Source organism: Agelaius phoeniceus, chromosome 3, assembly GCF_051311805.1.
Source record: "Agelaius phoeniceus isolate bAgePho1 chromosome 3, bAgePho1.hap1, whole genome shotgun sequence".
Classification (NCBI taxonomy): Eukaryota; Metazoa; Chordata; class Aves; order Passeriformes; family Icteridae; genus Agelaius; species Agelaius phoeniceus.
This window is the reverse complement of record NC_135267.1, coordinates 11,601,864-11,617,760: the sequence shown is the minus strand read 5'-3', so window position 1 is coordinate 11,617,760 and position 15,897 is coordinate 11,601,864. Positions and strand designations below refer to the sequence as shown.

At 37.9% G+C, this 15,897-nt stretch overlaps 1 protein-coding gene across 3 annotated transcripts in view; it reads left to right on the top strand.

Annotated features, from left to right (window-relative positions):
* KLHL32 (kelch like family member 32) overlaps nucleotides 1–15,897 on the top strand; it is a 123,122-nt gene that overhangs the window by 81,413 nt on the left and 25,812 nt on the right. For all 3 annotated transcript variants that reach the window (XM_077174730.1, XM_077174732.1, XM_077174731.1), the window contains exon 6: nucleotides 2,131–2,346. In XM_077174730.1, coding sequence (XP_077030845.1) covers nucleotides 2,131–2,346 — 216 coding nt within the window. The remainder of the gene's footprint in view (nucleotides 1–2,130; nucleotides 2,347–15,897) is intronic.

Sequence of the window (15,897 nt, the reverse complement as noted above, 5' to 3'; positions counted from 1 at the left end):
GGGTAGATTGCATTTGTGTGTCTCATTACTGATTCTCTCTAATAAGGATCCTGTTATGTTATCTCCAGTATTTTCCTCCTCTGAAGTCTGCTAAAAGCCACCTCTCCTTCTCAACCAACATTTAGTGGGACTGTTGATCTTCAGCTCACAGAGCTTGATTATTTATTTATTTATTTATTTATGTCCCTAGACATAGCCATTGACCACAAAAGAGCTCAATAAATACACTCTGAGCTCTTCTAAATTTCTTTCTGACATTTGGGATTTATTCAATCAGTGAGTTCTTTGAAGAGATAGTTTTCTGAGCCAGAGACAATAAACTGTGGTTGCTGCTTGTCAAATACTGTGTTGTTTGCTTGGATTAGACTCCTGTGTGTTGTTGTCACCATTGCATGGCCATCACAGGAGTGGGGTTGTGAGGTGCCATCTGTGATCTGAAGATACTAAATCACCAAGCAAGCACACAGACCAGATACTTTTCACGTAGAATTCATTCTTTTATCTTTCTTTCTGCAACTGCAGATTTATTCTTATCTCCTCTGTGTTAATGTGAGGAGGGGCTGACACTAGGATAGCTGTGGCTTTTGGGATGATGGCTGTTAGTGCTTGTTCTGACAATGTAAAGATCTTAGTTCGTCCAAGAAAGCCATGGGAAGCTCTTATGCAGAAGTCTAAGTAGATAATGAGTAAGATTTATCTTTAGTGTACAACTCTGCTGGGAAAGGTGAACTGTTCAGACTGGGAGATTATGTAACAAGAAGGAACCTCCACAGGAATTTGGTTCCATTTCCTCCAGTACTGACTCCTCTAAGCAGGTTAAAAAATTCTTTCTCCACTCTCCATTACATATGCATAAACAGCTCCACAGTCATCGGGACAGGCACCCAATTCACACGTTCAAGATGTAGTCCATAAAACATTCCAAAAAAACCCCTCTTCGCACTTTCCCATCTTCCCTGTTGCTCTGCTCTATCTGCCAGCCGTGCAGCTCATTTGACATTTACAAGATTTCTTGTCAGTTTCATTTGGTGCTGCCATTCCATCCAGCAGAGCAGTGAAAGTGAAATTGACTTAATTTAGTCTGTTTCTCTTCCTTGCTCCAGTCCCTGTGTTAACTCACCAGCAAAGTGAGACTGACGAGGCTCCTTGTCATTCTCACACATGGGGCTGGTCAAGGGGAAGGCGGCTGATAGGGAGCAATGCGCTAAATTGGAAGATGAGAACCGGGATTGCGGAGGAGAGGGGAGGAGAGGTGTGAGCATGCAGCAAGAACAGAGAAAATGGGTAAACATGATTATTATTTCCCAGGTGCCCTGGGTGCTTTTGTCTAATGGAGGTGAATTCTTGGGCTGTTTCCTGAAGGGAGCAGTGTGGTCTAGAACAGCAGTAGTTAGTTGTCTAAGTACTAATTTATGAAGGATGCCAAGCTGAAAACATTAGCCCATAAATACTGGTCATCTGTTAGCTGGATGGGCAAAGCTTTCTGCCTTGAGCTACTATGGCTTTTATCTCCTCACATTTTCAACTGCTAGAAGGAGAGAGAGAAGGAGTAAGAGGCCAACATCCGCTATATTTTGATGACAGTGGTTGGAGAAAAAAAAAGGGTTCATTTGTTCAATGAAGAAAAATTCATACATAATAAAATGTTGCTTAACATCTTGTATTTTGTGAGGTTTCATAGAACAAAAAGTTGTGCTACACAGGTGCTCTAGTTCAATCAAAACAGTAAATAATGAACAAACAATTGCTTCATAACAAACCATTGTAGTTAAAAAATGCATTTTTTTAGTCCACTTGTTAGCTCCTGTCAGCTCTTGTCATACAGTGTAAATCATGCTGGTTTATTATATTATGTACTAATCCATATTTCTTACAGATACTTTATGCATAAATAACCTTAGGAGTTGAAATATAAATTAGTGCTATCATATATATTTGCATATGCAATGGTAACACATATACATTTTGAATGAGGCTGTGTTAATTAACTTCAAGTTATATTGCCTTCCTTCTCCACAGCTCCAAAAGAATAACCTTTTTTCATTATCTGAGACCTGTAGATTTTTATATTCTCTGTTTCATCTTTGGGATATTTTTGTGACATGTATTTTGTTTGCTTCATCCATCTAGGAATTAAATAGTTTTAATTACTTGGACCTGTACAAGCTTGCGGATCTTTTCAACCTCACTTTGTTGGAAAATGCAGTCATTGGCTTCTTAGTAAAGCATCTCTCTGAGCTATTGAAGAGTCATCCTGAAGAAGTTCTGGCACTCCCGTACTGTCTTCTTCGAGAGGTTTTTAAAAGCGATAGACTCACTTCACTCAGTGAAGAACAAATCTGGCAGGTAAGAGGATTGGTGAACAACCAGAATGTGTGACACTCTATAAACCATAGCAGTAATCTGTTGTTTTGAAACCCTGGAGCAATCTCGAGGGAGAATAAGCACTTGAGCAAAAACTGTGAATAACAACTGAGGGAAATTTCTAAACGAAATTCTAAAAATGTTGTGTTGTGTTAATGCAATTACTTTGTTTGAGAGAGAAATTTGTCATGCTGTTTAACTTCTGCTACTTAAATACAGACAGAGATTTTCCTCCAGATCCAACTTCTTTGATAGGAAGAGATGGCTGATGCATACAGCTCAATTATAATTGCCACTGATGAGGCTAGTGCCATGAGTTTGGTGGCAAACTTGCTTCTGCAGTCTCTCTCATTCACTTCAGACAAATTTAGCTGCATAACTTAAATAGTCATTGAAATTGTTTGGGCCACCTCAGCTGACTTTGCCTGAAGGAAATGAGAGAATCATCATACAGGCAGCACTGCTCCAAGATGAGTGGAAGTTTTGATGGAAGGTTTGTGGTACGAAGCCTGAGATCACTTCCTTTTAAAAAGCTGGATCTAGAAAAGGACCAAGTTGCTAGCCATAAAGTATTAACAAGATAAAAGCATTTTGTTGTGACCTTTAGTGTGCATGAGCTGGGAGAAAACCTAATGTGAGAAAAACACATAGCCTGTTAAGAGAAACACAAAAACTAAACTAAAATTTGTCCTTGGAAATGTTCCCATCGAATGTCTGTAAAAATTCACTATGGAGTGGAAGGAAATCTCTGTAACATTGATTACCCAAAGATATATTTCTGTTTCGTTTTTGCTGTCATGTTTTAGAGAGGAAAATATTTCAGTGTATTTCAAGGTAGAAAGAAACTTGCTTAAAAGAAACCTGTGCATTCCTTTTAGGAAGTGGGTTATATTGGTCCAACAGAGAAGACTGTGATTCAGAAAACTGATTTATTTTTCAACCCCTATTACCTATTTATTATCTATTTATCTTTTGGATTATTCTAAGGAGATAACTACTTTTAGATGCTATCAATTTCTCAAAGTGTAAAGTATATATTCATCAGTGAGATGCTTTATGTTCTGTGGATGAATAATGTCATGCAGAATAAAATATTTATTCTTTAAAAAATAAAAATGTCAGGTTAACCAGTATGAAGATGTAACATAACCCTTCAGTTATGTAGCAGGCATATTTTTTAAGTCTTTACATTATAGAGTGTGTTACAAAGGTGATATTTTCTGCAAATACCGAAATGAAGTTTGACTTTTTCCTGTCCTAGTCCCTGGAGGATGCCTGTACAGCAGAACCTGCAGTACACTACACATGATGATGGGTTGTGTTTGGTTTAGGTTTTTAAGGCACACCACACTACTCTGGAGTCCTAGTCTATATTCCCTTTATCAGAAGCAAGTTTTGATGTACAAGTTTATGCATGGAGCATGGATGATTGGCTGATTGGGTTTCATCATCATTTCTCTGCAGAGCCAGTGGAATCCCCTAGCTACATGCTTGGGTATGCTTCTGCTAGAAGAGTTTCTGTGGGAATACATACAAGTATAACTTAATACTCGCTCAAAACCTGCTATAATGATGTTTGGGAAGTGGGAGTTTTCAAATCCTAACTGTCCTGTTTTGCAAGACTCAGACTCAGAAGTAATTTTCTTAATTGTGTGCACCCCAGTCAATGAACACTTCATGAGGCAAATATGACAAAGCCTCTGTTTCTGTTGCAGGGTCATACTGGGGAGAGATAGGTAATATGCTGCTTTCTGAGTGACAACAAATTCCACACTGTCCATTTAAGTGTTATCATAATAGCCTCTCTAAAGGTTACTACTGCTGTTCCAAAGAATTTTTTTAAACTAGGTTTCTGCTGCAGGCAAAATGTGCATGCATCTTTTTAATTCAGTTTGTAAAACCAGGAATAAATATATATTTATAAATATTCCAGGTTCCCAGAATGGATTAAAAGACATATATAAATATTTACCAATTTGGGCATTCAGAAGGCAATAAGAAACTGGTTTCTTGCTTTATCTTAGTAAATAAGTAATTCCCTCATAGTCAACCCAATAGAAGAAAATCAAATCAGACCAGCTATATTGCCTCAAGTGTAGTTAAGTTCATCATTTTTGCTAAGGTTATAGTGGTAATGCAATATACCATGGAAGAATCTAATATTCAGCCCAGGGTGAAGATTGGGTATGCCAGAGGATTAGTGTCAGGGTGCTTTATAGACGTGAAACTTGATGGACAGGCTGGAGACAGATCTACAGAATCTCATTAAATTGCTGAATTGTTCATTACTGAGCACTCTCACTGTAATAAAGTGCTCATTGACTTTGACAAATCCCCATCCCATATCTTAAGGAAGAACAGCAAAGCAAGAGGTGTTGGGGAAGCTGGAGGAAATTTGTACAAACTGGGGCAGATAATAGAAAAGCTGATGGGGGGATGCTACCATTTGATTTATCTGTGTTACCTGTGACTAGTGTGGCCTCTGCACACACACATGGCTGCATGTCACAGCAGTATGAATTCAGCATGTCCCCAAGGCACCTTTGCTAGTAGGGCTGCCATGAAGCCCCAAGCACAAATTAAAACTTCCCTCAGAGAACCTCTGGAAAGGGTGCCACTGTCTGCAGAGTTTTTTATGCCAGTTTGAATTCCCAATGTCCACCAGGTGATCTGATCCTAGTGCACATAAAGATTAAGGTGGTTATTTTAATGAATCAAAAGGTGTACATGGAGGGATGCTTGAATTTTATTTAAATGAAGTGATCGCAGCTCTTACCTGTCATACTTTGGATTTTTCTAGGCTACCAATTCACAATTGGCTAGTTCTAGTGAATATGGTGAAATATAACTGTGAACAAATCATGTCTGAGAAAGTTAAATGGTAATATTAGTGGCAGTGTGCTAGGCTGTGGGTTACTGCCAACTACTACAGAAATTCCTGTTGATTTTTCAGACTCTTTGGCTTGATGTGTCTTATTTTAAGTGGACTATAGTGATGTGTTTCTTAAAACAAATAAAAACCAAAAGCCCCACCAGAAAGCTTGTTTAGGCTGTGAAATTGGATCAATTTGTGAGCCTCTTCAAACAGGTCTTTCTTAGGTAAGCTAAGACAGTGATTATGATTATTCATTGACATAAGATGTGTTTTCATGTTGATTTTTACATTTTAGTAGCACATGAGATTATGAAATATTTTTTTACACAAGAAATTTTTTATTTGTCAGCTGCATTAAAGTGTGTAAAGTTAAGTCAGTGACATGAAAAAAAGGATTAAATTAAAAAAAAAAAGAAGAAAAAAAAAAGGAAAGAATCATGAAGAAGATGGGGAAAAGAAACTTTTTCTTCTGGTTTGTTCTTCTTCATCATGACCTGTGAAGCACCTTTCTTTTTTTCCACAGGAAGCAGTCATGACAAGGACATAAATGTCTAGTTTATTGTGAAATGAAAAGTGAATCTTTTCATATTTAGCCATTATAAGAAAGATTCATTGGCTGTACTTTAGGACGCAGGTGAATTCTTTGCCTTGGTAATTGAAAAAGTAACCAGCCCTGTAAGATGGAACAAGTTTGCCAGAGAAATATAGTGGTAGAGGGCTTGTTGTTGGAACCTTAGCAAGTAGAAAGCAAGACAAAGATTTAAGTAAAAAACTAATTTTAGCTTTAGATATAATTATGCCTTATATTTGTTATTAGAAACTTCAGTGTCATGAGGCTTAAATATGCATATTTCAAATATCCTACTAATGCTTAGAGAGAGAAATATTTACTGGATTATTCCGTCTTCCTGCAGTAGATTGGTCAAATGGTTCTGTATTAAATACTGCACTCAATCCAAGGTGGACTCCTAAATCATATTTGGATAAAAATCCTAAGTGAGATCAGTATAGATTAGTTTCTTCCATCCCTGCTTCTGTTTAAGTAGTTGTTAAAGGATACATATTATTTTTAAGCAGCTAACAATAAAAGCAGGTCTGTTTTAGTGTTTGTCAATACTTCTTCAGAAGCAAGGTTAGAAGTTTTCCCTTGGCTTTCTTTGGCTTCTTTTTCTTTTTTTTTTTTTTCCTTTTGCTAAGCAACTTGGTTACTTGGTAATCAACTGATAAACATGCAATCTAGGAAAAGCTGGTAGATAAAACTGCTTGAGTGGTTTATTCAGTTAGGATGCATGCAAATATGTTGTGCCTTTTCCAAGGCATTCCTAAGACATTCTAGCCCTGTTAAATTCCTTGTGTGAACTTCTGAACTTGTGTTCATGAAGTAATATGTTCCATGTGTCAAAGTGTAATGCTAGTTATTCCTTTTATCCCTGTGGATGTGCAAAAACAGTGTTTGGTCTCTGTATTGGAGAAGTATTCTTTGCTTGAATAAATAGAAAAATGAAGGACAAGAAGACTGCAGTGTTACAGGTCAATATGAGCTTGTAGTGTATCTTTTATAAAAATAATAAGTGTACAAATCCAGTTTTCTTATTACAGTTCTGTTTATCCTCTTCTGTGCCCTATTTTCAAGAGCCTTTTCTTACAGTTGAGCTTGAATTTTAGATTTTTTTACACTTGAATTTTGGATTTCCTGATGGCATTTGTGAAGGGCCAAAATTTTTCTTCTGCAGAAATCCCACAGTTCAATGCTGTAGGAAATTTTGTGGTGTACACATTGTGGCAGCCTGCCATGATGGAACAGTTCTGTGCTGATGACAGATCCAAAGACATCCATGCATCTCCAATGGTGCACACATTTACCTGTGCAGAACAGCAGTGTCTAAAGTGGATTGTCATTTTCTGGTACAAGCTTGCCATTCCTTTAGATCAGTACTTCATTTTTTCTTCTGTCAATCTTTTGGTATTGCAGAGAAATTTTTCATATGGAGAGAGCAGAAGTCATTTTTCTCAGGGGTATATATATATATTTTAATGAAATGTGGCCTAAGTGCCTTGCTAAATGTGAACTTAAGTTTTACTGCCAAACAAGTAACAACATAAAATATATGTGAAGGAAAGCATCTCAGTAATCAATGTTGTGTTTAAGCAGTATATTAGCCTTTCACTATTCAAGAAATAAGCTTAAGTGCTCTCTTGGGCAATAAGTGAAATAATGTCTATTCTAATGCCTGTTCCTAGTGAGTATTTACCCTAAGCAGAAAACTACCTCTCTAGAATGTGGCTGTCAGCCTCTCATCAAGAAGGGCATAGAAGAGAGAAAAGGGGCTTGATGCATATCAAGGCTGAGGTGAATAGGTGGGGCTAAATGAGAAAATTAACATATTACCCATGTGTGTTTTGCTGTGCTTTTACCTCCTCTTTTGTACCCTTTTCATGAAAGTCTACATAAAAATGCCAGAGAGAGCCTGTGAATACCAGTATCCAGTGTACTACATCTGTGATGATTGTGCTATGTGTGTCATGACAAGCAAAATCACACAGTTACCCTCAAATAAAATTAGTATGGAAATATAACCTCTGATAGGCTGCAGGTTTCCTTTTCCTTAGTCTAATCCTCATAAACATAGGTATCTCACCTGAATTGACTCTGTGCAATGGTGTATTTCTCACAATCTCTCCAGACTGGGGGGATTAATTTTTATAAGGAATGTGCAGAATTGGTAGGACATCCATTATAGGTAGGCCAGGCTGGTAGTTGTGACCCAAGGTCTGCAGGAGGTTGGTGTCCACTGGAACTGCAGACTGGCCAGGGTTCATGCACAATACAGAGGGTCAAACAGTGGATGTAGGCAGCAGGAACTCAAACTGTTCAGCTGGTGTGCTCAAGTCACACACTATTTTCCTGATATAATTTCTGTATCGTTTGTAACAGTGATGGCACTTTGGCTTATAGGGAAAATGAATGCTGTCCCTGCTGGCACTGTTCCCTCATTTTATGAAACACCTTTCCCCTTTGTCTACTTTGGTTTAATTCAAATGGGCTCTTAATTTGTCCTTTACAGTAATATCTTGTGAACGTTATATATGCTTTTGTTCTGAACTTTAAAAAGTTTCCTGTTTTTTGAATGCTAGCTAATATATTTACTGTTATTTATCAAGTATAACAATATAGAAAGTGATTTCCAGTATTAAAGCTATGCTAGGAGCAGCTGTGTGTTCTTCTAATGTTCTTTTTGATACATGTCAGAAAACTTGATTATTTTGCTGCTGTTGTTGTGAGCATTGGAGAATTACTGGAGAGCATTACTTTGGTCTTGCTGTCCTACAGTAATGTTGCCTCAATTTATTTATCCCAGATTACCTTCAGAAGTGCACAGAGCATCACACCAGTATTTAGGAAACCTGTGTGCTCACAGCTCTTGGATTTAGGTCAGTTCTTCAGCTAAGCAGTGGATGTGCGTTTTGATTTAGAAAAAGACACCAAGGTGTCCACACAGCAAGACTTCTGTGTTACTGCATTCTATGTTTGAATTTGTCTGCTGTGGGGGGATTTGTATTGACTGTTGCACTCTTTGTGGCTCAGATCTGTTGGATATTATCTGCAGTATAAGTGTATAAACATACACATATATATGGTTACATTAAAAAAAAAGTTGCTGAAGCTCTTTTGAAAGCCAAGTATGCTTGAAAATATACATCAATTTTTAAGTTGAAGAAAATAACATAAAGTCTAAAATCCACAGATACCATGGATGATCAAATATGGCAAGCTGTTGTTACTATCTTAGTTAATGTCTTCCGTTCAGAGATATAAATATTCGTAATCTTTACTCTTTCAAAATCTTAGTAAAGCTGTTTAACGCTGTTTCCAGTGAGTTTAAGCTTGTGGAAAATGATAGGAAATTAGAATCTCTTCTGAGAATTCCCAGTTCTGTATTTCAACAAATTTTCCTTTGGGAGCTGATAGAAGCATTACTTTGTAACCACAAAGCCAAAGAAGACGGTGGAAGAAAATTGAATTCCATGTTTCCTGAACCCGTGCACATGGTCATCAATGTGTTAAGATAACCCCAGAATGAGATTCCAGCTAAGGGCCCAAAGTGTGCCCAGTGAGATGTGGTGAAGTCTCACTTGTGTGTCTAGACCTGCAGCAGGTGTGTTGGTTCAGCACAGCTGCTGAGATCGCAGTACCTGGTGCCCTGTGCTACTGCTCCTGCCCCAGGATCAGGGCACCGGTGGCTCCAGGAGGGTGAGGAGGCAAGGAGATGGAAAAGCGGTGTCACTCCTGCACAGCCTTTCTTACTCCAGCTGTGGGACACCCTTGGCAACTTCCAGATGTGCAGATGAGCTGCAGAGCTGGGGGTTTCCTTGCCTTGTGACGAAGGGTTCCTTTTACTCCTTTGATCACTTTGGACTCCCTCATGCCAGGGAGAAATGGAAGAAATTATGACAAATACACTTGTCAAAAAGATCTTAAGAAGATTTCCTGTGAAGTGGCTTCCAAGCTAAAGGCCTATATGGGATAGTAATGACAGATTGAAAGATCACAGTCTCTGAAGTGAAGATCTGTGCTGAAGAGCTTTCAAAGTGCTTCTTTAGGGTGGAGCCTATTTTGATTTTTGAGTGAAACTATAGGTCATAATTTTACAAGGTTTGTCTTATAGTAGTTACAGGTGTTTTAGTTTGCTGCAGGTATTATTTAGTGGGTTTATATAATAAATTCTTGTAATCTTAATCTTGTAGTGGGGAAGCTCTGACATTCCCAATTCATTAGATACTTTTGGGATCTCAAATACAATAACAAATGTGGTTCAAAATGTTTAAGTCACTTTTTGAAAGAAATAGCTTTCTTAGAACAATTAGTTGATTTTGAAAAATTAATGCAAGACTCATTTGTTTAAGCAGTGAGTTAAAGCTGAAATCCATCATGTGGGGATTAAATCAAAGTCAGTAAAACTGACTGAGAGAGTGGGGGTTGTTCAGCTTGGAGAAGGCCTCAGGAAGACTTTATAGCAACTTTTCAGTATCTAAGAGGGCAGACAAGAAAGATGGAGAGGGACATTTTTGAAGGACATGTGGTGATAGGACAAGGGGAAATGGCCTTTAAACTGAAAAAGGGTAGGTTTGGATCAGAGATACAGAAGAAATTCTTACTGTGAGGAGGATGAGGCACTGGCAGAGGAGTTGTGGATGCCCCATCCCTGGCAGTGTTCAAGGTGAGGTTGGATGGAGCTTTGAACATCCTGATCTAGTGGACACTGCCCATGACAGGGGGTTGGAAGTAGGTGATCTTTAAGGTCTCTTCCAACCCAAACGTTTCTGTGATTTTGGTTGGAAAATTTGACATCAGAGGTTTTGCAGTAACACAGTGTGTTGAACACATGCATATTTATAAACCAGCTAAGTAGAGCATGTACTTTGAAGTACATTTTTGTGCATGACCAAGGATATTGATGACATACAAGTCCTGTATATCTGTTGTAAAGATTATTATAGAAAATTATACATTTTTTGTGATTTGTTGGATTTGCTTATTAAATCCCTAGAAAATTATAGCCTAACAATAGGGAAGAAAGGAATAGGAATCCTTTTACATTCAAGAACCATTTAGACTAATTTTCACAGAGCTGAATTGCATTTTTATAGAATTTTTTCAATTTTGTGCCTATTTCATTTTCTAACAATTTTTTACTGATGAAAGCTTGTAGATTCTTGTCTCTGGAGTGAGCTGCTACACTTCTAAAATATATTTCAGAGGGGAAAATAGCAAGAGAGGAATAGCAATAAAAATGGTGTGTATCAGATTGTAAAAATTGTCTTTTCCACTTATTAATTATATACCAGCAACTTGTTTTAGTGCTAAATGTGGCTATGTAAAGTTCCAATACATTTGATGTCAACCTGAGTGTTTTCTTTAAAAATAAAAATGAGCAATTCCAGATTTTGAAATGATGGCTGCTGGAGGTAGATCCTTTTCCACCTCCCATGTTCTCTGTTCTTTCCCTGTTTCAGAAAAGATAAATCCTATCATAAACCCTAATCTCCTTAAACTGAAATCAAATCACATTTAAGATCCCTAGTTAAACAGCTGTGTTTATGAAGAGATAAATAAACTTCTGTTCTTTACATCTTCAGAAAACTTATCAGATATAAAGCACCTAGCAATGTTGGTTCTACCATCACAACAAATGATGGAGGATCCAAACTTGAGCATTTTTTGATGCATTTGAAAAGGGACAGCAAGAAGTTTTTACCTCGAGCTTCTTGCCATTTTATCCATTTATTAAAGAGAGGCAGGTTTTATGGATTTATGAAGCTACATTTGAGGAATGTTGATGTGACAATGCAGAGCAAAGGAGAGCTGCTTCATTGCAAAAACCTGGCCTTTTTAAGCACTTTGGCCTTTATCAGCTACACAGTTTTAAATCATAACAAACAGAATTCAACCAACCACCATACACCATGATGTGAACTCACAATGGTTACAGAACTTGTTTTTCTACCTCTAATTCAGCTGAGTCACTTTCCCTTTTCTGCTTAGCCAAAGTAACAGGCCTAAGCCATGGTTTTACCAGGCCTTCCCTTTGTAAGGTTTTACCTAGATGCAACATGTTTATGGTGACGAGATTGATTTCCTTGTCAGTTCTAACTCTCTGTGGCTGGACTTGTTTCAAAGGAAAAAGTTGAGATTGTGTCTCTGGAAAAAGCAAGATTGAGTCTCTGGATGCCATATTTTGGATTTGGTTTTATTACTTTGCTCTGGTTTCGTTGGCTTTGCATTGTCACTCTCTGCACTCCTTTTTGATGATCTTGTTTAAAACAAACAAAAAACAAAATTTGCCTTGATTACAAGAGTAAGCAGAGCCTTTCCACTGTGATCATTCCCAGCTGATTTATTTTATGTGTGTAGACTCCCAGGTGTGACAGCCATTGCAGTGCACAGAAAACATAGTGGCTGTGATTGGTGGGGTAGCTGTGAACTCTGTTGCAATAGGAGCTGCACACAAGCTCATACAGCTTTTAAACACAAGCTTGTACATGTGGAGTGTCACTGAGAAGGATTGCACAGGGCCTTGCTTGCCCCTTCTATCTCAGTGGAAGAACCAGTTGGGTGTGAGAAGCACATTTGTAAATTTGCCTTGGTAGAGAAGTGCCAAGTGACTGTGGAGGAAACTCCTCTGTGGTTTGAGGACCTGATCACACAAGAGTAGACTTCTCTTGAAGCACACTGTGGGACAGTTTTGTCTTTGCTGCTCCAAGGTTAAGAAAGGATGCAGTGTTCATTGCCTGTATTGCCTTGCACTTTTCAGCTTCAAAAATATCTCAAGTATTTTTGGAAGATGATACTTTGGGAATTGTTTTGTCCCCACTTTCAGATACCTGCATATCACCAGACTTTGTTCTGTAGCATGAGCACCAAAATTTCAACTGGATTTTTGGTTGTGGAATAAAGAGACTCAGTTGGACAGACTGAGGGGACAGATTTTGATTAAGACACCTAATTTTTCTCTTAGTTCCCATTTTGAGATAGTGGTTGAAATGTAAACTTCTCCTGGGGAAGCCTGGATTTTACCTATAATTTGCTCCTAGATACTTGGAAGGAACGTTCTGTATAATTTTGAAGTTCAGATTACCCAGAAGGTGTAAAATGGCAAGCTTTCATGAGCTGTGATAATTTACAACAGCTGTTTACCTTCTGTCTGTACCTTACTTCACTTTGAACTCCAGTAGATGAAAACAGTTTTTCTATTATAGCAACTCATTGCTTTAATAGGATTACTTACCATATATAATGTTATATATTAATGTAGTTCAGCTAGCCTTTTGTAAAGCTGATTTGCTATCATAGTTATTTTATTGTAAGTCTAAAAAGATGGAATATCTTTATTGAAATTAATCAGTGTCTTCTAGGTAAACTTCTTACTCTCATGACCAGTAAATATAAGAAATGGAGAAAGTGTGCAAAAGAAGTGAATACAATTTTGAATGCATAAATTCTATTTTTACTTTTATAACAAAACTGGCAATTTTTTTTGTGTTTCATAGGAAACACATACATAAAAAGATGAAACTAGCATTGTCTTTCTCTCAAACTTTTTTTGTGAAACAATGTCCCTTTTGAGAAGGCCACTATAATTATGTAGCACTAGGGGTGAAGGAAGCTTGCAGTAAAGCACTGAACTGACAATGCAAGGGACTGTGCTGGGTTGGTGGAGTTTGTCTTTGGATAAACAATTCCTCTCTTTCTCACAAGGATGCTGGGCAGAAGCAATTATTAAAAATTTCTGAGACAGAAATACAGGTGTTAAAGTTGTTACTCCTGAAGCTGTTTGATTTTGAGTAAGAAATCTGCCAAAGATGTGTGTGTTGTGTTATCCTCCTTCACCTATTGAAACACTGTGCAGGACAACATTTCTGTCCAGCAGCAATTGGTGATGGATGCTTTACTGCTTAAATGCTTTAAGGAGATAGATATTATCAGTGGTTATTATTAGCACTTGAGAAAAATGGAGGAGTATTTTTAATACATTGTGATTTGCTTTAATGCTGTGAATGTCTTATAAATGTGTGTTTTTAATACACCTGCATTATCTGTCTCTGCTTTAATTACAGCATAATATCATGAAATGCATAATTTTTGGTACTAGAGACTTTGACCAATAACTCTGCTTGCTGCAGTGTTTTTCAGGTGAAAGATCAAAATCAAATTTCTGCCTCTTGCAAAGTGGCTCACAGACTGCAGGGCTCATGTTCTGAAAGTTGCAGGTTGTCACCATGACATCACGTAAATCCCAAACCAGCAAACCAGCCAAGAGATAGAGCATTTCTTATTTAGGCCAGCAGTTCCCTGTGAGTACTCTGGACAAATCCACTGCAGCTTCTGCAGAGCCTGATCAGAGGTCAGGAGGACATACTCTAACAAGTGCTTTCACTCTCCAGAGATGATGAACCTTGGTGTACTTTAATCTTCCTTTGGGGCTGTGTATTTCCTGAAGTCAATCCATTTATATTTGGCTTCCCTCTTTATTGCCTAAACCAATCCCTCAGTCCTCCAAGCCCTGTCCATTTGTGAAGCTGAGAGTCTGACTGCATCACAGTGATAATATCTGGGTCTGGAAGGATTTATATTTTTTCTTTCCTGCCAGCTGTGATCTCAAGCTTCAGTTTGGGAGCAGACTTCAGGGGCACCCATGTACACAATGCCAGTGCCACTGCTGAAGCAGAGTTCTAGCAATAGTGTTGGGCTTGGCTGGGTAGGAGTTGGGGGCAAATAGCAGATGACAGGATCTTAGATTGTGTGCAGTGGTCCCCTGTGGTGGGGAAATGTGAGTCTGACACACCTCTCTTTATGTAGAGAAATGTTTGCTTTGGAGTCTTCTTTCTGCTGCATCCAACAAAACACGTGTTGGCAGCTTTCCAAACTCTTAGTTTCCTTATTCACTGGTTTCTGAGGAATGTCTTGGGTTTATTCCCAAGAGTTCTATGTATATATTTCATAAACAGTGTCTTTATACTTGGAAAAGTGTAGACTTCAATAATTGTAAATAGCACCCTGCGTGTCAGTACGGATGTGCAAGCCTTCTCACAGCTTCTTTTGCTGAGGGCACTTCCACTTAGGTGAATGTTGTGCCTACAGTCCCAAACTTTTAAGTAAAACTTCCCTTCTGTAGTGTGAGAAGATATACAGGACATGAAATTTCTTAAAACTGTTCAGATCAGACTTTTCTATCCACTCATCTTTCAGACAAATCGTAATCTTTGCTTCTGGGCTGTTTGTTTTGTGGTTTTGGTATGCTGACGTGAACATTGGTATGAATTTTGTGATACTTGACAAACTAGAAAACATCTGATGATGACCAAGACCTCAGAACAAAAGATTTATCACTCACTACTTGAAATTCTTGCTTCTTTCAGAGGTACAATTCAATTAGATTATTTTTATTTATCTTACCTTCCTTGCAGCAGCCTTGTGAGAAGGGGAAGCTTTATGGGTGGAGCAGGGTGAGTCTGGGAGAGGAAGTGAACCCAGCAGAGGAGGTGCAGGACACTTGAATCTTTCATTCTTTTCAAATTTTCTGTAAGCAGACCCTATATTTTTTCCTCCTTTTTTTTTTTCTCCCTGTTCACTTATGAGACACTGAATCAGTGCTGATAAGTAAGGTAAGAAACACCTAGTGGGATTGATTAATTTCCCATCCTTTAAAATGTGGAAATGAACAACCCAACCCACCAGAAAACTAAATATTGATGCTGTCAGTGGCATGATAATTGGTCTCTACTTTCATCTGCAAACAAACCCTTGCTTGGATTCTATTATTCATTCAAAGAGGAAAAGGGTTATTAATGCAGTGTTCTTTAATTTATATTTTTCTTTTGTGTGTGTGAGAGAGAGAAAACAGGAGAGCAATAATACGATAAATATATTGGCTAAGAGAAAACATTTGAAAATGATCCCTTCCCATTTTTTTAAAATCTTCTCTTATCATGAAGAATGTGAACTGTGATAAATTGTTCTGCTAATCAAACAGCACTGAAAGGTTAGGTCATTGGAAGTCTTTAGTCATTTTGTGCTTTTCAAGAGTGAATTTGTTAAAATTATGCTGAATACCCACTTAAAGCCTGGGCTGAAAACCCTACCTGTGTTTTATAACTCT